We start from the raw sequence: 24,545 nt of genomic DNA, 5'->3' as shown, positions 1-24,545 counted from the left end.
CACATGGAGGTTCCCAGGTTAGGGGTTGAATCAAAGGTGTAGCCACCAGCCTACGCCAGATCCAAGCCGCGTCTGCAACCTACACCACAGCTCATGGCAACGCCAGATCCTTAACCCACAGAGCGAGGCCAGGGATCGAACCCGCAACCTCATGGTTCCTAGTTGGATTTGTTAACCACTGAGCCACAACGGGAACTCCTAAAATTATCTTTTAAAAAAGGAAGTTCAAGGGAATCAATCCATAATGAGTTACAAAACTGAGATATCCAGCCCCTCCAGTATTCAGAGTATCAGCATTCATATTTCATTCATTAAATCAATCACATATCACCGTGACATTAAAACAACTATTTGAAGGCACTGGAAAATGACTAAGACAGGCAGAAACTTAAAAATAGAAGAGTTTCTTCTTGAAAGACTATTTCTATATTGGGTAAGAATGGTGAGTTTGTGGTTTGCTCGCATGAGGTGCTCCCTAACCACCCCAAGTCCTTCCTCACTGAAGGGAGCAGATGAGAGCATTCAGAGCAACAGAGCAGACAGAAATTTTGGAAGCAGGAGAGCCACAGAAGGGATGAGGTCCTGAGAGTAAACTGTGCCCAAATCCCTGGCTGATTAATAACTCTCTACCTTCATGGGTCCCCCCAGCAAGGCTGGTGACAAAGCAAGCAGAAACTCGAAGAGGATGGATTCGTTATACATGACTGCAAAACAAACTATCCCTAAACTTAGCAGCATACAACAGCCACAAACATTTTTTATCTTACACAAGTTCCTAGCTACGCAGACCTGCCTAAAGGACTGTTGGTATATAGTCTCAAAACATGGCAGGCGGTGTCCCCCAGAGCAAGTATCCAAAGAAGAGCAAGGCAGAAGCTGCAATGTCTCTTATGACCTAGCCTTGGAAGTCACACTCTGTCATTTCTGCAATGTCCTACTGGTCACACAGGTTTGCCCTTGTCAGTGAAGAGAAGACAACACAGAGGCATGAAAGTGAGGAGGCAAGAATCACTGGGGGTCTTGTGGAAGCAAACTACTACAGAAATTGATCTTGAAAAAAACAGAACTGCTTCTTATGAAATCTGTAAGTTTGCTGTTTTGCCTGAATACACTTCACAATACACACATAGTTTGAGTAGCAGAAAATAGATGTTCTACTGGCTTGAGGCATAACTTGAGCAGAAGTTGGGGCTGTCAAAGCAGCCAGAAACTTAGATGGGGAATCCCAGATGCAAAGGGAAATCCCAGAAGCAAGCCTCAAAATTTGAGTATGAATTCTGCCCAAATATTCCACAGATCAGTATGCTATACAGGGCACCTCCACCCCACCCATGAGAGGACTAGACTTAAAAACAGCAGCTGGGAGCCAAGAAACCGGAGCAGAGCCAGTAGCTGCTTCAGATGGCAGAGGAGACAGATTTTTCAGTTTGAGTCCAGACAAATTAACTGTGTACTAGACACCAACAATTCCCAGGAAAAAAAAAATTTCAGAGTTGTGGCAACACACTACATACAAAATCCAGCTTTTGACCAAAAATTACTAAAGGCATGCAAAGGAACAGAACTCTCCTGACTCAAAATCAGGAAAATAAAAGAGCAGTCAATAGCAACTGCCTTTGCGTATGCCCCAGATATCAGGTTTATTAGAAAAACACTTCAAATCAGTGATTATAAATCAGTACAAAGGATTAAAGAAAAACAATGTATTAATGAGTGAACAGAGATGAAATCTCAACACTGAAATGGAAGCTTTTTTAAAAAAAGAAGCAATCAGAAATCTATAGCTGAAAAGAACAGTAGCTGAAACTCGGGGTTTCTTGAAAAAAAGAGAGAAGAAATACATCTGGTTTGGGGCAGGAGATAGGGTGTAGTCAGGGGAGGCTTCCTGGCAGAGGTCAACTCTAAGCTCAGTTCTAAGGAAGAGGGGTTTGTGATTGTGGAGTGTGGAGGCAACGAAGAACATTCCAAGCAGAGGAAAGCCATGAGCAGCAGACAGATCTTGAGATGTGGCACGTGCTATCCTAAGGAGTCTAGTTTTTATCCTCCTGTTGTCTATTTTTGCTCAAACATGTTACATAACTGTTGTAAGAATCCCAGGAAAAACTTCAGAGAGATAGATACAGTCTAAAACAAGAAAATTTCTTAATTAGGCTTGATTATTGCCCTTGTTGGTTCTCTATTTTCCTTATGATCATAGAAAACTCAGAAGTATCTGTGTGAGGAACTAGTTGCATCCAGATGATTTAAGGGCAATAATAGAGCCATGGCAGCCTTTTCTCTGAGTCACATAAAAGACGTCATTTGTTAGTATAAAAGTGACTTGTTTTCTAGTGCCATCTGGTGTTTTGTTGGGGCATTGACTATTATTTTTAAAAAGAATATGAAGAGTGACCCGGAAATCTTCAATTGCCTTCTTAAAGACATTCACGAAAGATAAGCATATCCTAAGTTGTAATGAATAATATAACAGGACATTAAATATTAGTCTAAATCAAAGGAGAATTTCAGGAAAAGACTGACCTAAAAGCAATTTTATCTAAAACACACACACACACACACACACAAGCAAAACCACAGTCACTTTTTTCAGGGATGGATATTGTTACTACTCAAATTTCTTCAAAGACTCACAAGTCCTCAGCTAATAACTGACATTTTACATGTATTAAATCAATAATATATATATATATTTATACTCATATATATTTTTATGTTCAGTGGATTTGATAACATGCAGCTTTGAGGGTCTCCCATCCTCACCCCCACACCAGTGGCATGTGGAAGTTCCTGGGCCAGGGATCAAACCCATGCAACAGTTGTGACCTGCACCACCACTGCGGCAACGCTGGATCCTTAACCCACTGCACCACCTGGAAACATCCTCATTTTTGCCTCCTCTCTTTCATACCCAGTATCCTAGCCACTAGTAAATCCCATAGACCTCGCATGTGAATAGATGCAGAATCTAACTGTCACTCGCTATATCTACCCCATCTCCTAATCCTGGGTGTCACCGCCTCTCGCCTGGACTGTTGCAAGCATCTTCTAAGCGGCCTCCCCGCTTCCAGCTGTGCATCCCTAGACCCAGAATGAGCCTTTTGAAATATAAAGCAGATTATATGAATCTTAGAATCTCCCAAAGATTTTCTATCTCACTTGAGATAATAATCAAAGCCCTTCTTCAAAGCCCTATGTGATTTAGACCATATACCCCTCTGATCTCACCCACTCCTCTCTCCCCCCTCATATTCCTCCTCGGCCACACTGGCCTCCTCACTCATCCTTACAGGTGTGAAGGGACTATGAATATGCTTTTCCACGCTTGGAACTCACTCCTCCCAGATGGCTGTGGAGCTCACACCCTTGCATCTTCTATCTCCAAATGTCACTGTCCAAGAGGCCCATCAACAGAGCGACACACCAGCCACTGTCAATCTCTGTACTCTTCTGCTTTATATTCCTTTTCATACTTATCACTGCATATTATATTCTTTTTTAAAAATTACACATCCCCCACAACACTAAAATATAAGTGGTAAGTACTCTGAGAACTGGGACTTTGTTTCCATTGAATGTTTTAGTCCCAGTGCCTAAAACGGGGCTGGCACATAGCAGGTACTTGATACGTACTGAATAAATGGATGAACACAAATAAGGACACCTAATAACCATTTTGTATTGCATTACTTTGAGCTCACCCTTTCATTCTGTGGGTGTGGAATATGAAATACAAGGGAAAAGATGACATCCAGTGGGGAGAAACTGATATAGCAATTTTCACTAAGACAGATGTAAACGATCTGATTGAATTTAAGAAGCTCGCATCTCCAAAGAGGGCCTGTTTCGGAATTAGACCTATTCCAAACCTATGCCTCCATCAAAATAAACTAAACCTAATTCTCTAAAATAAAGGGATCATATGATTACTAATTCTAAGTAAAACCATTTCCCCTTCCGTTTCCGAAAATTAGGCAACCTAATGTCTGTCCTTAAATTTAATTCCCATTTAAAAAAATCTCCATATTTATTATTATGAAATTAAAATCTGACTATTAAAACATTCGGTTTGTCACTACATATTCCAGAAATGAATTACCTCCCCCTCCATCTGCCCTAACAGTTAACAGCATCTAACAGTTAACAGCATCTAACAGTTAACAGCATCTAACTGAGTGAAAAACAGATGGAATTCCCAAAGCTGACAATTAGCTCAAACGGGATTTTCAATGAATCTGGGTAACATTGATTCATTACATCTTTTAATCTGACGACACTTTCTGGATGTCACATGCAATAAAAGGCTTTAGTTGTCAATATCCTTCGGCTGGCACTAATATAAGCCTCTAGTTCTACGATGAGGAAAGCAAGGAGCCAGGAGCCAGGTGAAGTTGCTACAGATTCTCTCACAGATTCCATAAAGAAATGGCCAAGGGGGCCCACCTCCCATGTCACTGGAAAACGCCCTTTAGGCTCAGAGCTCTGGGAGGATGAAGCTGTGCTGAGGGTACCAGGCGGTGTGGAGTAAGGAGTCATGGTCACAGACACTGTGCAGGGTTCGCACATGTTCATGTCTACAATCAGCGACACTCAACAATCTCCCCGCTCTGGTCGCCACCTTTGCAAGAACATGTGGGGGTGCACATCCAGAAAGCGATCCGGGCAGTGCATGAATGGGAAAGGCGGTGATCTGCGCAGTCACCTGCGAGGGTGGGCTGGGCCTGGCGTCCCACTGCAGAAGGAAGAACGTCCAACTCTGGCATGGTCTGCTCCCCCACTTTCTCTCCCACTGCATAGCACAAACTCGCAGCTTGTACAGGATGCTCCTGCTTCCCAAGCCTTTCATTCCTGCCTCAGGACCTTTGCACAGACTGTTCTCTTAGCCAAGTCTTCCCACAGCTGCCCTGCGCACATCACTAACCTCCTCAGAGACCTTCTATGAGAGAGGACAGGTCGTGTGAGGCCTGCAAACCACAGCAAAAGGCTTTGGTTTGACTCTGAGGAAGATGTGAAGGTGCTGGAAGCATCTAAACAACTTGATACGACTTCGGTTTTAAAACGGTCACCATGGCTACTGAATGAAGAAAGAATATGGGACAAAGGAAGACAAGTTAGGAGGCAAGGGGGGAATCCGGTAAAAGCGGGTGCTGGCTGGGACCCGAAGGGTGGAGGGGGAGTGGCAGGGAGCAGCTGGATTCAGGATATAGTCTGAAGAGAGGGCGGGGGGGTGGTTGCTGATGGAAGGACAGGGAGGCAGGAAAGAGAGGATTCATAGGAGGAGTGTGTTTTCACGGGAAGGTCAGGAGTTCCATTTCACACCTATTAAGTTTGATGTGATTATTACACACCCATCTGAGGGCATCAAGTTCCATCATGTAGACAGCTGGACATACCCCTCTAGAGTTCTGGGAAGAGACCGGGCTGCAGGTAAAAGCTGTCTTTGGCATATAGACATTTAAAGCCATGAGAGTGGATGGGATCATCAAGGGAGTGTGTGTGCGGATAGAGAAACGCTCTGAGGACCAATCCTGGGGCCTCCAGTGCTTGACGGTCAAGGTGATGAGGAGCATCCACCCAAAAGGCTGAGAAAAAGCAAAGAGGAGAGGCTAGGAGGAAGCGGGGGGGGTATGGCATTCTGCAGGCCAGGGAAGGAAGGGTTCAGGGTGGAAGAAACGGTTAGTTCTATCACAAGCTCGGGATTCCCTCCTCTCTGCCTTGTCTTCTCTCCTTGGTACTTACTCGCTACCCAGTAGAGCAAAGCATGTTTTGAGTATGCGGGGGCGCGGCGGGGGGGTGGGGGTGGAGGTAAGGCATGGAGGAGAGCCTGTGGAGTCTGATGACTGGGCAAAATCCCAGGCATCTATATGTAAAAGACAACTGACAGCTTCCAATATGGAGGAGAAAGTTGCGGAATTCATTAAGTTATTTAGAAATGCGTAGGGAGGTACCAGAACACCTAGAAAAAAGCTGGAATGGGCCTCATGGATAGGGAGGAGTAGGGTAGAAGAATATTGTTTTTCTTCATAAGTAACTTTAAAAACTAGAGCTGTATATTACGTTGATAAAAAATTAAAAACAACTTGTCAGAAAAAAAAAATGCATGCACAAAATGCCTGGTTCTTAGTGAAATTACGGCCAGAGGCTACAACTCCATATACTCAAGAAGTATTTACACACTGAGAAAGCAAGATCTCATACCTAATGTGAACTATAGCTTTAATCACTACAAATTAAGCCCTGCATGAAACTATAATCATGTTTAATCATTGAAGATTTTATCATTCACTTGATACTAAAAGTATAACCACTGTTCAATGACCACCCATATCATTTTTTATAAATTTAACTTTAAAAACAACTCCTAAGTTTAGGAACCTTGATGAGAGTTGAGTTAAAGTTCTACCGATTCCTTTTTTTCTTTCTCTCTTTTTAGGGCTGCACCCACAGCATATGCAAATTCCCAAGCTAGGTGTTGAATCAGAGCTGCAGCTGCCAGCCTACACCACAGCCACAGCAACTCAGGATCCAAGCTGAGTCTTCAACCTACACCACAGCTCACAGCAATGCCTCATCCTTAACCCACTGAGCGAGGCCAGGGATCAACCCCTCATCCCCAAGGATACTAGTTGGGTTCATTACTACTGAGCCACAAAGGGAAATCCCTCTACTGCGTCCTTAAATTCATTAGAATGCCTCTGCATTAAACTCTTGGAAGGCAGAGAGGATCCTTTGTCTACGGGTAACTTTGCACATCTTTCCAACAATTCCGAGTTCCTTGAGAAAACACATTCTAGTAAAATTTGCATTCCCTTGTACTTTTAAGCATAGTTGTCAACATAGGTGACAATAAATAATAAATATTCCCTAAGGGCTTTCCCTGTGCTGGTCACTGCTTTAAGCACTTTACATATATTTTCAGCTAATTACTATTGTGGAAACAACAGTCTTATGGTTTTGGAAGCTGGTACTATTATTATCATTCCTACATCACAGAAGAGGAAACTAAGGCACAGAGGTTAAATAATTCTCAAGACACACGGTGAATGGCGAAACTTGGATTAGAAACTAATCTTTCTCCAGAGCCTTAGCTCTTAATGTTTATGTAGAATATTCATGTCTTTTGATAAGATTGTTGAAACAATAAACTCACCGGCAATTTACTTTAACTACTGATATAAAATAAAATCATGTTATTCATGGATAGTAAATAACTTTCCTCTATGTATATTAAAAGGTTGTTGATTTGATAATCTCACCTTTTTCTTTTTTTTCGGGATCATCTGTTTTCCTCTTTGTTTCTGAAAAGTAAAGACAAAACAAAATAAGTACTGTGAGAGTCACTATTCAGTATCTCAAATTATAGGACTATCTTTAAATGAATTCAAATAAAGATAGTTTCGGAAAAATATTTCTGGGATGGAGAGATACACACTACTGTATATAAAACAGATAAACAATAAGGACCTACTGTTTAGTAGAGGGGATTATATTCAATATCATGTAATAACTTATAATGGAAAAATATCTGAAAAACTTTGCTATATACCTGAAACTAACACAACATTGTAAATTAACTATACTTCATTTTTTTTTAAAGGAAACTATTTCTGGGCGAATGATTCAATTTTCCAAAAATCCTGGATTCTTTACACATTATATGAGTTATATAATCCTGAATTATTTTCATTTTACATGTCCCCTGGAGGTGCCGGCACAGAGCCTAGGTGTGCTATAGCTCACCTGCTGAGAAGCTGGGGTGGGTCCAAGAGCCCAGTTGTATCAGCCTCTCACTAAGTTAACCACAGTTAAAATGTCTCTCCCACAAATGCATGGAGCTGCTGAGTGCCATGAAACCCACCAAGAACCTGAGCCAGCCAAAGAACACCCACACAGGAAACAACACATAACCTGACTGTGTGCCAACGACCTCATTTCTGCATGTATCACCTCATGGCCGGCCTTTTGTTTAGTATAGATTAGTATCTAGTTAATTTTCAAGGTAGACCCGTCAGTTTCAGTCCCTGTCGGTACTTATCTAGTTTTAGAGAATTTCTAGGAAGGAATGTGTGCATGAGTCACAGTGGGGATGGGCAGAGTTTGGGAACTTATGTATTTATTTACTTACGTATTTCTTTATTTGCTTTTTAGGACCGAGCCTGTGGTATATGGAGGCTACAGCTGCCAGCCTACACTACGCGGGATCCAAGCTGCGTCTGGGAACTACACCACAGCTCAGGGCAATGGGGGAATCCTTAACCTACTGAGCGAGGCCAAGGATTGAACCTGCAACCTCATGGTTCCTAGTCGGATTCGTTTCCTCTGTGCCACGACAGGAACTCCTGGAAGATTAATTTTTAAAAAAGATCATAGACTCCATCCTTTCCCCAGAGCAGATATAAGAGGGTATGGATGCCAGACAGCGTGCGATCAGCGGTGCAGTCATGATCATTCAATACTTTTGATCTTCAGTTTCCCTCATTCTTTCATATGAAACATTTCACTTTTTGGAGGCGAGAAGTAAATCTGAAGCAAGGAGAGGGTTCTTATGGGTCAAGTGTCTCTCCTTGGTGTCCCTGGGGAGAGGATGCAAGCCGACTGAAAGTGTATCAAGCTTGGTGCCAAGCACAAGGCATGTCTTTAGCCTCCTTTAGTTAGGAGGTAAAGGTCTTACCTCCTTCTCTGTACAGAGGAGGAGGCTGAGGATGAGAAAGCAGAGGGTCCAAGTTATCAAAGTCAGCGGTGTACATGATTCCAAAACACACGTTCTTCCCACTGCGCCAGACTCTACTTCTGTTGCAGGAAAAACAAAGGGAAAGAGAAGTGCCGGTCTTGGCCTTTGCAAAGAGTGGGTTTTATGAAGTTGGCTGCCACACACCACCCCCCCTCTGCCCCCCGCCAGAGCTACCAGAGTTCTATGTCTCTGTTGAATGTTCTAGAATTTCTGATTGTATTAACTATAAGCTCCTTATCGTAAAGTTAGGCAGTGAATGCATCATTTAGTAGAAGGTACTCTTGTAGGCATAAGACAAGGGGACACCAGTGAGAAAAAAAACATCAAAAATTGAGGTCTTTGAGGAGTTCTTTCGGCAGTATTTCGAAGAAGGGTTTAGGGCTCTCCACAAATCTTCCCGCCCCTGGGGTGGGGAACCAAGGAAAGAGGAGTGGATTGAACTGGTCACATTTTAAATGGGTGTGGGAGGGCCCCAGCCAGGTGCTCCCAGGAACCACAGCTGCCATCTTTCTTCCTCCTGCAGTGTGGTCCCTAGGATGGATGGCACGAGAGGCTGACCTAAGAAAGCCTAATCCAACCATTCCAGCCCTGAGGCAAAAGCCCTCGGTTGTGTCCCCTTCTGCCCCTGCCTCACATCCACGTCTGCAAGCATTTCTGCCTCTCTGACCCTCAGTCTGTCTGCAGGCAGAGCAATAACATTCAAGTGCTAGGAAAACTCAACTTTCTACCATGCGCTCAGCCCTCTGCAGAATCCATGCAGACACATGATTCCTTTGTGTCTAGTTCTCCTTTTCTGCCCAGAGGATAAAGTTCAGAAGAAAGAGAACTTCCTGTACCCTTTGCTACCCTTCTACCTGCTCAGACTCCTCAATCCTCGAAACCAGGATGAAGTAATATCCCCACAGTATGCTATGATGGCCACGGAGGATCAGAAGGGTACGGCGGTGTGTGGGGGGGGTACTCTCTGGGGAATTATCAGAACTTCTAGGTGCCAAAAACCTACACAGGACGGACACAGGAGCTATTTCATTTTAATCCTGCCCCAGAAAATGGAGCATGATAGTAAATGTTACACAACATAAACAAACATTACCTACTAGAAATTACCACCACGAGAAATCAGTACTACTAGGAATTACTTACTACAAATAGGTTAAGACATTCACACTGCTTTGTGACTTTAGTCAACAAAAATGCTATAATATTCTAAAATACCAGAGTATAAATGAACCGTTACATACAAAACCAGAAAGACTTCAAAACAATGACAATATAGAGAAGAATTCTGCATTTTATTGCACTCAAATAACATTAAACAGAAGACACTTCCATTCTTTTTAGAAATCCATTGGTGTTGCCCAGCTTGGCAGACATTTGTAAAGACAAGGCTCATGAATTCAGGTATTTGGAATTAGAAAGTATTTGAAGTTGACCACAGCAAAATGAATCCTCAGTGTCCACAGTTTTAGAGATGATTCTATACAAAAATCCAGCAACATTTCACTCATTCACTCATTAGATCCATGTCACTCCTAAGCTTCCCTAAAAAAATATGGCTTTATAAAAAGTAGTGTTCCCTAATTCACGATAGGAAGTAAGAGCTTTATCAGATTCTGAGTAGCAACTCTGTATTACCCATATCACAGCGTTAGAAAAGTATTGCTTTTTTACTAACATATTGCTTTGGGTTTCACTATACATTGATTCAGCATAACTTACTACATTGTAACTATGATCTCTAACGATAAAAATATAAAATCTCTTTGATTTTAACCCTAAAAGCAGGAAAAACATCACTTTATCTTAAAACAATGTGAACATGATCAAGAACTCCCCCCCACCCCCGACATGTAAATGAAACCACTTCTTAGAGTTTTTCAGTGGCTCATGGTCCTTTCGAAAAGAGGGTGGAGCTACCCTTTTTTTCTAACAGATGAAATATTTTTATCACAGCAACTATTTCTGAGCCACGAATAAGCTACAGTAACAGAAGGAGCCCTTGGGTGTGGAAAGGAAAAGGCTCAAATGCTGTGCAACAGCAGCTGGCCTCTGGCTTGTGAGCACTCGGCACACCCCACGTCACCCAGCCAGAGGCAACGTGGCTATTTTGCGGGGAGCAGCCTTCAGTGTTGGGCAGGCTCTAACTACATTAGCCAAAGGCAGAGCAACCCTAAGTTATGCACCAGTAATTGATAGAGATCTTCTAAAATTTAAACAAACACTGATGGGACAATAGCTATTGTGCCATCGATCTCTGTGTCATGAAGCATTTTGCATGATATGACAAGCCATGCCTTTCCCCTATGTCCTAACAAGGAATTGTAATTTTCCCCCTTTATTTTGAAAATTAAATTAATCGTGATAATTTAAACTTTTATTGATATATTGAATTTTTCTCATTCACAAGCTAAAAGCTGCAGGGATCTCAAATGTTGAGTTTTACACCCTGAACACTCAAAGTTAATGTCAAAATTTTTTATAAAGATATCAGTGCAAATATATACAACTCAAATCCTCACAGCTAATGATGACCCCTTACCAGTGTTTTTAAGAGCTCTTAACGAGGCACTCTTAGTGGCTTTAAATCATGTTTAATGCACAGTTTATACAAGTCACCCAACATAGTTAGTGTTAATTACTGATAATATATATTAAAACCCTGCCATGACAATCGCTGCTACATCATCAATATCATTATTAACTACTGTCTGCAAAACACATAAATACAAGTAAGACTAAAAGCTGTGTCACCAAAGGAAAAAGAAAAGAAACCCAATGGATCCACTAATGCTATCAAAAAAGGACATGCAGGAATGTAACATTACGTGTGATTTTTGTTTCTAAAAAAAAAAAACCACACACACACACTAAAATGCCAGTGGACTATGGTTCATTTGAAACATCTTTAGTGTTCATTCCCAAAGATCTTGGTCTGCTCAGAAATTACTTCACAAGATCTATCACAGCCATCTTTTGGAGCGTATGGTTAAGCTGGTCCTCTTGTAGTAGGGGCAGTCTTTTTGAAGCTTTAAGTATCTGCAAAAATAAGGGGAAATCTAAATTAAAGGACCAACTAGACATAGACTGTGAAGCTGCTTAATTTTTACTCTACTTTTAAAAAACCCACCAACAGAAGTAAATGCTTTTTTTTTTTTTTTTTTTTTTTTGCTTTTGTATTGTTGTTGTTTTTAAGAGCAACTTGACAACAGAATGATTAACTACCTAGAGGAGTTTCTGTGGGACTATCTGCAAAGCTGCTGAAAATTTGAGGTTCTTTAGAGCATCTGAGAACTGCAATTGAATTCAAGAATGTCCGTTTTTCAAGAAAACCAAGTGTTACATTTCTTTCTCCCATCAGTGTTTTCACTGTATTAAAAATGAAATGCAATAGAGGGAAAAAAAATCCCATATGGTATTTGAAACACAACTACAGTAGGGATTTTTTAGGAGCAACCGGATACTGTAAGCTGCACTTAAATATATTACTTTAATAATCTTACGTTATTTTTAATGTTATTGACAATATAATTGGTTGGTGTAAAAAAAAAAAGTAGATTGTATTTTGAAAGACGTCAAATTGATTTCTGCCCAACTTTCTATAAACAACTTTCTTATTCCAAACTTTAGTATCTGATTTATTGTACTATCATAGCATTGGATCTACCATTAGAGTAAAAAAGGAGCTTGTGCACAAAAGGCCCAGTCAAATTTAGATATAATTTCTGAAACTCAATTATGATCCTTCCATTATTCTCCCCTCCCTTCATCCCTTCCTCCCTTCCTTTCCATCTATCTACACATGTGTACAGACATGTGTGTGTAACCAGAAATTTTTATATAAGCAGAGTTATTTGGTGCAAAGGAGAAGTAAGTGGAAATGATATGTACATTTTATATATCCAACAGAAATGAGTGTTTAGGTCCACCAAAAGACATGTATAAGAATACTCAGAGCAGCTTTCTTCATAATAACCCAATCTTGGAAACAACACTACAGCCATCAATGTAGAAGGGGATTTTTTAGGGGTGTATATTTGTAGTAAATAGCAGTGAATAAGACCAATTACTAAACACATCAAGGTGTATGAAACTCACAGTCATGATGGTGAGCAACAGAAACCAGTCACACAAAAAAGTGTGTATGTGTATTTGTGCATGTTTACTTGTAGTTCTATTTCATCAAGTTCAAAAGCAGGCAAATCCGTCTGTGATGACACAGGTCAGAACCTTGGTTCTCTTTGGTGGGGGCGTTACTGAGGAGGAAAGAGGGAGCAATTTCCTGGGTTCTGGAAGAACCGTGTAGGAGGTACAAGAATATTATGTGGACAAGTTCACCAGGCTGTACCATCAATGGGGAGCACTTTCCTGTGTGTAAATTACACCTCAACAGAGAGCGCTTTTGAAAATGGGTTTGACCTGAGGGTCTCCTCCAATTTAACAATTAGCTGGACTGTGAGGAAGAAGCATTTGTGTAACCTGTGCAATCAAAAATCCTGGAGACTGGGAACTTGTTCAAAGTATGAGTAAGGCAAATGAACTAAAAGCTCATTTACAATTTCGAAGGACTCAAATACATGCCCCTAAATATCTGAATACTTCTCCACTCATCAGTTGTTCATCAGCTTGCAAAACTAACATCTCCAAATTCAGGCCAGTTGTCTCTGCTACTCTCTGTTCCCCCTGCCTTCCGTATCTCCACTGCGGTTCCATCACTCAGCCTTTCAAGCCAGAAGCATCGGACTCCTCCTCCACTCCTCCCCCGCAACCAGCCCCCTTTCCCACCAAACTACCTGCAAGCCCAAGTCAGGAACTCCACTCCTGCTCTGCATCCTCGCTACCCCAGGCCCAGCGCGTGCCCCCCCCCCACACCCCCCATTTATGCTTGGATGAACACATCTGCCCAACCAGGCTCCATCTCCTTGCAAGACTGCTCTTTGCAGAGCTGGGTCTGGTCATGTGACTCCTTGGCTTGGAATTGTTCAGCGGCCTCCTGTCACCTTTAGGCCCATATTCAAATCCTCACACATTTCTGGGACACTCAGAGAAGTGCTGCCTGCCTGCCCATGTGCCCTGCCTTCTCAGCCTGTACCCAGCACCCAGCACCCGGCACCCTGCCCGCTGGGCCGAGGTCTCTGCGCTGCCAGCCCCTGCTTCCCTGCTCCCCACGTGCCAGCTCCTGACGCGGGAAGCCGTCCCTCACGCTCACCCCCAACCCGGCCCCCTAAGCTGGGTTAGTTATCCCCTCTGTGTGCTGCCCTATGTGACACACTGTGACGTTAATGACGCCGTGTTGGCTGCTGTCCTCAGCTGTGCGCACGCGCACTCACGTGTCTGTGAATGGCTGTGACACGGGCCCTGTATTGGTCACGTGTATCTGCACTGTCCCGGGCCAAGTCTATACCAGAGCAGTTAGTGAATTTCTTGAATTAATGAATAATGACATCGGTAACACTGATAGGCATTTTAGGAATTTTGTAAGCTAAGACCGCCAATGCGGCCAGGCTGAAGCTGGCTGTGGGCCTTACTGGTCAGTGTTAGAAAGTGTGGTGACAGAGGCGGCATGGCGCTCAGCTCTGGACAGACGCAGCGGGGTGGAACCATCAGCCCCTCTAGAGACTCAAAAGTGGGATGGGTGACACATGTTATCTCAAATAATTTTCTGAGACAAGCCCCAGGTTCACCCAAAAATGGACACATTCACATACCTCCATTTCAAATAACATAACTGTCATCACGAGACATAACATTAACTTTCTTTTCTGGCATGGCATGACAGAAAAGTCATTAATAGGACCAATGAGTCAAACAGCCTTAAAGTACTGTTTGGCAGGAAATTTTACTCTGATGAATTTCCTAAGCAATTCCTTCATAGGCCACTCCATGTGTGCCCTGTCTCCTCGGAATTGTTCAGTGGCCTCCTGTCACCTTTCTATATAGCTAGAAAGACGCTCTATGATTTCAAGTAAAAATATGATGTTGAAGACAAAGGTGAAAATCCACTAAAGGAGTAGAGGTTCCAAAATCAATTAAAAAAAAAAAAAATCTAGTATTCAAAATGACTGACTTCTAACACCAGAATAACCAATTCTCAGGATTAACCTTTTACGCTTTGCCAAACATATGCCAGCAGAGCACTTACAAATGTACAAATATAAGCAAAATCTGGCAAAATTTAAATGACTGGACTTGGAAAATTTAAACTTACTTTCCCACAATGAATCATAACTGATCTTCAATATTTCTGAGTCTTAAAACAAGGGCTAATGCATTTTAAGAAAAAGATACCAAAGAATATGATAGCTCTGCTTTTATCCCATCAAAACAGCTCTCAAAATGCAACTCCCAGGTCTTCACTCATGTAAAATCTTCTAGAGTACAGCAGCTGAGAGTGTGAACTCTGGAGCCAGAATGTAAGAATCAAACTCAGTTCTACCGTTTGATAGCTCTGTGACCTTGGGCAGGTGACAATGCCCTGCTGTGCCTCAGTTTTCCCAACTGTACAATGGAGCTAACAGCATATCCACCTCTCGGGCTGCTAGAGCTACTGAGTTAATGCATGTGTGTTTCTAGAAGAGCCTTACATACACAATGCTTAATAAAGCTAGCATTTTCTGTCCCTTGGTGGGTGGCTGGATACAATGGCAAATTAAGATAGTTCCTGCTCTGGGGGATTATCACGCCAATAAGGGTATTATGAAATTTAATATACAATATTAACACCGAACAACCTACTCTTCGAACAATCAGGGAAGGCAAAGTAAGCATCAATTAGAGTCTGAGGGCCGGGAAAGAGCGAACGAATAGCCAGTATTTTACAGAGGGCCTCAATTTGAACTCCCTACTGAATATAGAATTTTAAGGATTGAAAGGTAGTAAGGAGAAGAGCTCCACAGTGAGTGTTTCTGCAGTTGCTGTGTCATATCCATAATTGAGCACTAACGCAACAGCAGTCAGCTTACATACAAAATAGAGACTGATTTATGAAAACTAGTCTTTTGTAAGATTGAATAATAAAAAAATTAAGACTAAGACAATAATAGGAAATAAGCAACCCGATGTAATCATTACAAATAACTACTGCTAACGCTCGGTCTCACATTCTCTTTGGTAAAGGTCACACTACAGCCACGCAGTGCATCTCTCAAAAGTTTTATGACACCAAATGACAGGTTATAACCTCTTGAGCAGGCCTTTCAGAATTTAGCTTCTCTTGATCCACTTCAAAGATCAGGCTAATTAATTACTAACAATAACAGCCACAGCTGCTCTAATGGGAGCTCACTGTGTGTCAGCAAGTATGCATATGAATCAAATCTTCATTTCCACTTGCTCTGGCTGTTAAATATTTCATCAAGAAAAAGCACCTTATTCCGGTCCACCAACTGCTTAGTATTTTATAATTACATTCCAAGGAAATTCTTGGGCTTTGTTTATAATACACCAAAATAGAAGCACAGAGCTTTTTGGTCAGAAAATAATATTACTGTGTTTCACACCTTATTAAAGTCAGGTCAATGGTAAAAATATGAACTAGAAAAAAGTCATTGTTGCAGGAATACTTATAAAACAATTTCTTTCAAAGGATGAATAGTAATCAAAAGGCGACTTCAGTAACCTGCCCTGCACCCTTAGGTTAGAAACAAGGCACTTTGAGAAGCATTGCTCAACCATAAAGAGGAAATAACAAAAGTAGGACAGAAACATCAAACTTCCTTGCTCTGTGCATCTTTCCCAAACACAAAATCTACACATATGCCCAGCAGTCAACATGTCAAAGGTCAACTTCTCCATGGGTTTCTTTCCTCAGTCATATCATAATACCAACAATGCTGTATTTCCTTCAGCATTTGTAAATAGTAAAAACGTACAACATATGTAACTATCAAAACCTAAAATGTCCCGACCATTAAATAAGCAAACACAAGCTGAGGTATTACTAAAAAATAGTCCTGGATTATAAAAGGTTCTTTCCCCCTTGAAATTTAGCATTTCAATAAATTTTGGCAGGCACAATTATTTCTACCAAAATCAATGCCACAAACGCATATCACAGCTACAAATTTCACAGTGTTCTGTGAAAAATGTGAGTAAAAACTGAGCCAACAAATGACACGAAAAGAAAAAAAAAAATGGAAATGAAACACGGAAACAAGAAGAAGCATATTTGGGAAACGGGTATGAGAAAATCCTCTCTTTATGAAATGTTTCTTTCCCCACTTACAGGAGGTTTATGTGTTAATTTCTGACTGTAGGTATCATTGATATCATCTCTAAAATGCATTCAAAAGCACAGGTGTTGACTGAAATTCTGTTCCCATTCTTTAAGCTCACTGATGATGAAACGGACAGGGGGGCAGGTAGGAAAAATCAGAGAAATGGGGGTAAAACTGTAGGCTGAAGTCCTAAGCAGGCTGGATCACCTGGGGCACTAAGGATGCTCTCAGGGAAGACGGGGGCTGGGGAGGAGGGGCAATGTCACAAACTTAGGCACTATTCAACTTTTCATCTGAAGGCAAGTCTGAGTCCACATCCTCTACAAATTGACTGTCAATCAAAAAAGGGGGGGAACCCTCTAACTTCTACCACCATCACCATCTACAATGGCAAAAATCATATGGTACTTTGATTGTGAATGACGAATGTTTCTTAAATTCTAGCTCAACAAATATCTACTAGTCTGGGTCTAATGTGTATTTCCCATTACACTGGCTAGACCGAGCAAAACAAAGAAAATGTTTTTGTTTTTTTTTAATGTAGGTATAATTAATCCTTTTCTCTTGGGAATTTTACTCTTTATAGAATTATTTCATACAGCTAGTGTGACTATCAACAGCACCTTTTAAATTCTTTTTTTTTTTTTTTAGGCCGCACCCAGGGTGTGGGGAATTTCCTGGGCCAGGGATGTAACCTATGCCACGGCGGTGACCAGAATCACAGCAGTGACAATGCCAGATCCTTTACCTGCTAAGCCATCAGGGAACTCCAGCACCTTTTAAATTAAATAAAAAAGGAAAAAGCAATATATCTAATAAAATGCCTTACCTGGTGGTACTTCCTGCTGTTCCTCTGCAGGGGGCACGTGCACTTCTAAAATAAATAATAAAGAATAAAGAAAATAATAAAACAACCCATTATATACTGCTAACCAGTATTGAAAATACATACTGCTGATCTTTAAGTTAAGGTGACTGTTTTTACAGACTCTTGCGGCGGGGAGTGTGTGTGGGGGATGTTGATTGCAATTATCATAAAAAGTTGGGTTTTTACCCTATCACAACAAAAATTAGCTCTAACTTTGTAAAACGTTATCTATCTCTCAACTGTTCTGAACTACAGGCTTTAAAACATTATCTGCCTAACTGCCTAACCTCAAAACTCAAGGTCTGGCAAAGGAGATATGAACTAAAACCTAGGTTTTCACAATTTGGCATCAGACTTGATAAGAAAGCTGAGGAAAGGTAGTTAAGCATCTTGTTTCTTGCTAACAACACAAAAAATTAAATGGAAATAGAATCTGAAAAATGTATCGCTATTCTTAGTAAAGCAGCTTTTAAAAAATAATACTCAAAACATATTCTAAAACTAACCAAAAGTGTGGATATGAGTTTTATAACCTCTAGTCTTTTTCCCTGGCTACTTCAACCCCCTTACAAATAAAGAAAGTTAAGCCTTGCCACCCAACAGTATAATTATATATTGACCTGATTCACTCTATAAAATTACCTCACACATTAATATCTTCATACCTAACAGCCCATTTAACAATGACCTTGATCTAGAGATAAGATTGTATCTGCTTTCCTTTTGCACCTTAACATCTCTAACAGGCTTTGGTCAAAAGAGGAAGTTTTAATAGCATTTTCTAAAAAACTGAAAATACTTTGCAGCTATTTTAATCATTTTTCGTCTTGTACTTTGCTTCTAACTGTAAGAAAACACTGGAAATATTTTAGGTAAAAGTAAAAAGGAAACAGAAAAATATCACCCTGATTCCTGTTACTATTCCGAGATATTTCCTTCTTTTAGTGGCAGCACCATGAATGTTTACTAGCTTTCTGTGTTGTAACTGGTTTGTTAATGGTTTACCTATCTATTTGGTTCTTAACAATCTCTCCCTCTCTCTTTTTTTTTTTTTTTTTTTTTTTTTTGTCTTTAGGGCCGCACCTGCATAGGAGGCTCCCAGGCTAGGGATTTAAAGAGCTGCAGCCGCCAGGCTACGCCAGAGCCACAGCAACTCAGGATCTGAGCCACGTCTTCGACCTACACCACAGCTCACAGCAAAGCTGGATCCTTAACCCACTGAGCAGCGCCAGGGATGGAACCTTCGTCCTCATGGATACCAGTCAGTTTCGTTAACACTGAGCCTGGTTCTTAATAATCTTGAGGCAAATTAGCCCTTTACCAACTTTACCAATTTCTTTCTCAGAATTTCTTTTACTTTTGTGCATTTGTAAAAACTGTGTGGATCAGAAAGTATTAACCACTTCCGTTGTTATTTCCATCAATAATGTTACCTGCTAGAGAGACTTATTACTGCTGCAGGATAAATTTTCATCTAAATTTATTCTGGGAAAAAAAAGCACATTTAACAAACTTATCTGAAATGCATTCTGATAATGATAGAACAGAAGGAATTTCTGAAAAGAAATAATTATATCAGCACAACCTGAAAGGTCTGCCTATTGATATGGCCTCCTTTTCCTACTCTGGGACATTTTAAACCCACTTCAGGATGGCTTTGACTCCCATTACCTTTCTCGAATAGTTTTTGCTAAGATCACCAACATTCCCCACACTGCCAAATGCAATCCATGCTCCTCAGGTCCTGAAACTCCACAGAATAGATTCCTTCCTTCTGCCCTTTCCCGCTCTCCTCTACTGGTTTTCCTCCTGCCTCACAATGTTGGGATTCCTTACAGCTCAGTCCCAGGACTGCTGATCCGCTCTCTGCTCTCACCTCCAAAATGATCCAGCCCGTTTCCATGGAGCTGATACCATCTTCTCGATGATGGCTCCCAAGCCTTTATATCCATCTCTGATCTCGCCCACCTAGCTCAGACTGGCCTAACCAGATCCCTACCTGCTACCTCCACTGGGTATCTCACATAATTCCCAAACATAAAATATCAGATATACAATATTTGGTTTTCTTTCCTAAAACCAGTTTCTTCTACAATGTGGCTTTCTCCTCAGTAAATGGCCCCACCAGCCAACAGTCATTCAAATCAAAGGCCCCTTTTATTCCTCTTTATTTCAAAACCATCAGAAAGTTCCATCAAGTGTAATTCTAAAATAGATCTCAAATTCAAAACTTCCCCCTCCATGTCCACGTCATGATCTTCCTTCAGGCCACCACAATCACTTCCCTGGATTAGGACATGATAATTTCCTAACAGGGTGGCCCCCACTTCCATTCTTTGTCCATCCAATCCATTCTCTAACACTGGAAGTCATTTTTCAAAACATAAATTAGATTATGCCATATCTCACAAGTATTTCCATAGGTTCTCACTGTACTTAGAGCACAATCCAGATTTCTTATGAGGGCCTCCAAGGTCCCAAGGGATCTACCCCCTGTCTGTTTATTACTTAAGCCAATTCGAATTCAGTTTTCTGTTACCTGCAACAGAAAGTAACCTTACTGATGCAGATGGGGACACACAGAAGGGTTGAAGCACAGGACCGATACAGCCAGATGTTTACTTTCGAAGAGAGAGATCATTAATGGCTTTGTAAAAGATGGATTTGAAGCGGACAAGTATGGACTTAAGACTAGCGAGGTGGTTACCGCCACTGTCCAGGAAGATGGGGAGGGGCTGATACGTCACTACAGCTACAAGGAAAAGAATGAATTGGGAAATATTTAAGTAGTCTATTCAACAGGACTTGGGACTTGGGACTGGCTAGAGAGGAGCTGTGTCTCACAGGTCTGGCTTGGGAACCCAATGCATATGGATGCGACCAGCCGACACGGGGGAGATGGGGGAAGAGAAGGTCCCTGGGCATGTGAAAATGCTGAGCTCCCCGTCGCTGTCCACAGAAAGACAGAAACCACAGGCACAGTCCAGAGCCCCACCACCCACTCGAAGGAATTCCCTTAACCATCTCTGCACTGCCCTCCACAAGCTTATCAGGATGCCTGAAAAATCTTAGCAGAAACCTGTATTTCTGTATTTCTAGTACAAAAAAAAGCAAAGCTACTTTGCATACTGTGAGGTTAGTGCTTTTGTATAAAACAATATATGGCATGGATTGGACGAAGTTCTTCCTAGGGATTTCCGGGTTCTGTTTTCTGATTCTAAGTGAATAAAAAAACCAGACTCGGTTATGTTTTCCATGGAGAATCGAGCAATGGGAGGTGGAAGAACATTTGAGCTCCATCCAGCCTGCTACATGGAGATGCATCAGGTCGACACTGTGGCCACAGCAGGGTGTCTCCCAGCAGCTAAGGGGACAGTGAGGGCAGCTCTAGACTCCCCTCCCCTCCCCCCCACCCACCCCATCTTTTCCCATTTCAGTCAACTGTACTAGTATTGACTGTGCCTAAGCAAGCTCAGAAGCAGTAATACTTAACTTGAAAATTGACCATCAGTGGCTCACAAAGGAATTCTAAGAGTCATTTTGTGAGCAAAATTCCCTGTGACATGTTCCTTGTGGGCACAGGGACCCTAGAGTCACCTGGCTGGTGCTGAAGACCAGCGTAGCCACTCCTAGCCTAGAACTCCGGGGTCGGGGGGGCAGTGACCTGACCTCTGGACACTCTCAGCCCTTCATCTGTAAAGTAAGTACACAGGCATTTGTCCTACCTCTTCAGTGTTTACTATGGTGAGAAACAATGGAAAAAGTATATCGTAAATAATTTTATGCAAACTGTTGTGAACTCTAGAAATCTAAGTCGTGTCAAAGCCCCACTATGTACTATATGTGACAAGTTTTTTTAGAAACAAATAAAGATTGTTCGCTTTCAAAAAATTTTTTTTCCAGCTGAATAACAATGTCAAGGACCCAACTTTCAACCCATTTCTGCCCATGGATAACGCCTCCTACTTAGGGTAGCTGTCCTCACCCCAACGAGTTACTTTCTATTAGACGATTCTGGTTTTGTCTGCAGTGATCTTTCATTACTTTATCATCTCTTCAGCCACTAGCTTGCCAGCCCCAGTGAAAACAGAATTCCATCTGTCTTATTCACTCTCATCCTTCTAGCCCCCAAACACTGTAAAGACAGCAAATGGTAAGTGTTCAATAAATACTTGTTAAAGAAATGAACATACTTTTAATATCCAAAGGAAAATGATGTCTATAAAATGAACTTACCTTCTAAAATTGTGTGTGAATCGTCTACAGCATTATCTAAAAAAAAAAGGAAATGTATCTTACCAACTCACCTTCACTAGGTCCTTAAATTAACTTATATCTGCCCAGAGATCTAAATCTGGCTCTTTTTTTTTGGATTGAGGCATCGTATAGAAAGACTCATCAACTTTAATTTCTAAATTATATTTAAAGAATACATCAAAGGGCTGATATTGCCCCTGCTGACCTAACACCTGCACCATAAATGGGGAATAAATATCTTGACATTACCAATTACTTCCTTAGTGACTTGAGAATGTCTTGTGTTTCTTACGACATCTATCTTTGTTCCACCAGTTATACTCATTTTAACAAATACAAGGAGAACTGACTTGTAGGAAACATCGGCTTAGAGAAGAAATACCTTACCTGAACTTTCTGTTCCTTCATTTTCCGCTGGCTCATACACTGTAGAATACACACAAAAAAATAACCGTTCAGCACTGCATAACTCCCATGAAAACACAGCACTGGCTGTGTGGTTCAAGATCAAACCACTGTCTAATTTATCCCTGAACCCCTGAGGTTTAGTCACTGGGAAATGGCAGGTTACAGCGTAGAGTGGGGGAGAGCTTGGCTAGAGTGAAACAGGCCTGGATACTAATTGCAGGGCAGCTACTCTTAGTCAGAGGAGATGGGCAATTACGCCCACTTCCTTCCTGCAAAATGGGGAAAATCAAAGTCCCTCCCCAGTCTCTTGTTACCAGGCTTCAGGAATTGGTTTACTCCCTGGTGGCACTGAATTTCCTTTTTTTCTTTTCTTCATGACTATGGCGGAGGTTCTGAGTTACTTGTGGCTCTACCGGCTTATCACTCTGGATTCAAATTTGTACCAGGGAGACTTTCTACCTTGCTTAGGGAGCAATGCTCAGATCTTTCACCCGGAGCAAAGGGCCCTGGCTTAAGCCCCTGAGAATGAGGGTTCGTCTGGCAGGCCCTTAATCCACAGCCCAGGGCTCATCTCTCCTCTGACCTGCCTGCAGGGCTCAACAGGTCTCTGCTCCACTGCAAAGGAGGTCCCTGTCCTGGCCACGGACTCCTCTCATGCTTGCATAGCTGGAAGCTTTCCTACTCAGCCTGATCCCTCTTTTCCTACTGTCCAAAAAGCCTCAAGTTTTCTGGTACCCAAAGGGCAAACTGTGTTATTTTCCTAGAATGGTTACAAATGTTTTCTGCTCGTTCATTTAATAAAGAAAACTTTTGAGCATCTACTATCTTTCAGATATGACTCCTAGTGCTCGGGTAAAGCAAGGAACAATTTTTAAGAGATCGCTTTCCATCCTTTTGGTGGCATTTGGAAGACAAAGGAGTCACGAGCATTTGCTCCCTCTGTCACCCTGAAGTGTGTCAGCATTTAAATATGCTCTATCAGAGTTTCCGTCATGGCACAGTGGAAATGAATCTGACTAGGAACCATGAGGTTGAGGGTTCGATCCCTGGCCTCACTCAGTGGGTTAAGGATCCGGCCTTGCTGTGGCTGTGCTATAAGTTGCAGACGAGGCTTGGATCTGGCGTTGCTGTGGCTCTGGCATAGGCCGGCATTATTGCTCCTATCAGACCCTAGCCTGGGAACCTCCACATGCCTCAGGTGCGGGCGTAAAAAGACAAAAGACTTAATAAATAAATAAATATGCTCTATCAACTGAAAAACAAACAGGCTGTTGTTTTCTGTTGCTATTTTTATTTTATTTATTTCTTTTGTATGTGCTCTATTTTTTTATGGGAGTACAGTTGATGCACAGTGTTTCAGGCTCTCTGTCTATGTACCTAGCTATCCACCTACTTAACTATCACCTATCTATCCTTTTCAGATTCTTCTCCATTATAAGTCCCCCACCCCCTCTTTCCTCCGCTTCACAACCTGTTCCTTCAGAGTCATTTACACACACTGTCTCACTCCCCGCTTCCTCTCCTGGACCCACTCCAATCTGCCTTCCAGCCCTGGGCCCTGACCTCTGACCACAGGCCTGAAAAGCTCCCCTAAGATCACCCAGGAGCACCACATTTAACCTAACGGGCACTCTCTGCCTTGACGGTATTAGACCTCCTAGCAGCCCCTTCCTTTCCAACACCCTCGTCCTTGGACCCAGTGTAACCACACTCTCCTTTCATTCTCTCCTTTCTCCTCTTCTTTATCACTTCACCCTTTTCTTCCCAGGCCCTGAATGTGGCCTTTCCTCAGAGTCCAGCCATGGAACCTCCTCTCTTCCTGCTCTCTCTTCTCTCCTTTGGAGTTCCCATCATGGCTCAGAGGAAACAAACTCGGCTAGCATCCTTGAAGACGCAGGTTCCATCCCTGGCCTTGCTCAGTGGGTTAAGGATCTGGCGTTGCCATGAGCTGTGGTGCAGGTTGCAGATGCGGCTGGGATCTGGTGTTGCTGTCGCTATGGTGTAGGATGGCACCTAACAGATCCAATTCGACCCCTAGCCTGGGAGCCTCCATATGCCTTGGGTGTGGCCC

General features: G+C 42.0%; 1 protein-coding gene across 19 annotated transcripts in view; it reads right to left on the bottom strand.

Annotated features, from left to right (window-relative positions):
• The window catches only part of ASPH (aspartate beta-hydroxylase), a 204,157-nt gene that overhangs the window by 99,147 nt on the left and 80,465 nt on the right, over window positions 1-24,545 (bottom strand). For all 19 annotated transcript variants that reach the window (XM_021089315.1, XM_021089319.1, XM_021089324.1 and 16 more), the window contains 4 exons: window positions 22,454-22,492; window positions 22,046-22,081; window positions 17,771-17,815; window positions 7,254-7,295 (listed from right to left, as the gene is read on the bottom strand). In XM_021089315.1, coding sequence (XP_020944974.1) covers window positions 7,254-7,295; window positions 17,771-17,815; window positions 22,046-22,081; window positions 22,454-22,492 — 162 coding nt within the window. The remainder of the gene's footprint in view (window positions 1-7,253; window positions 7,296-17,770; window positions 17,816-22,045; window positions 22,082-22,453; window positions 22,493-24,545) is intronic.

Source organism: Sus scrofa, chromosome 4 (assembly GCF_000003025.6).
Source record: "Sus scrofa isolate TJ Tabasco breed Duroc chromosome 4, Sscrofa11.1, whole genome shotgun sequence".
NCBI classification, from domain to species: domain Eukaryota; kingdom Metazoa; phylum Chordata; class Mammalia; order Artiodactyla; family Suidae; genus Sus; species Sus scrofa.
This window is presented reverse-complemented; position numbering and strand designations above follow the sequence as displayed.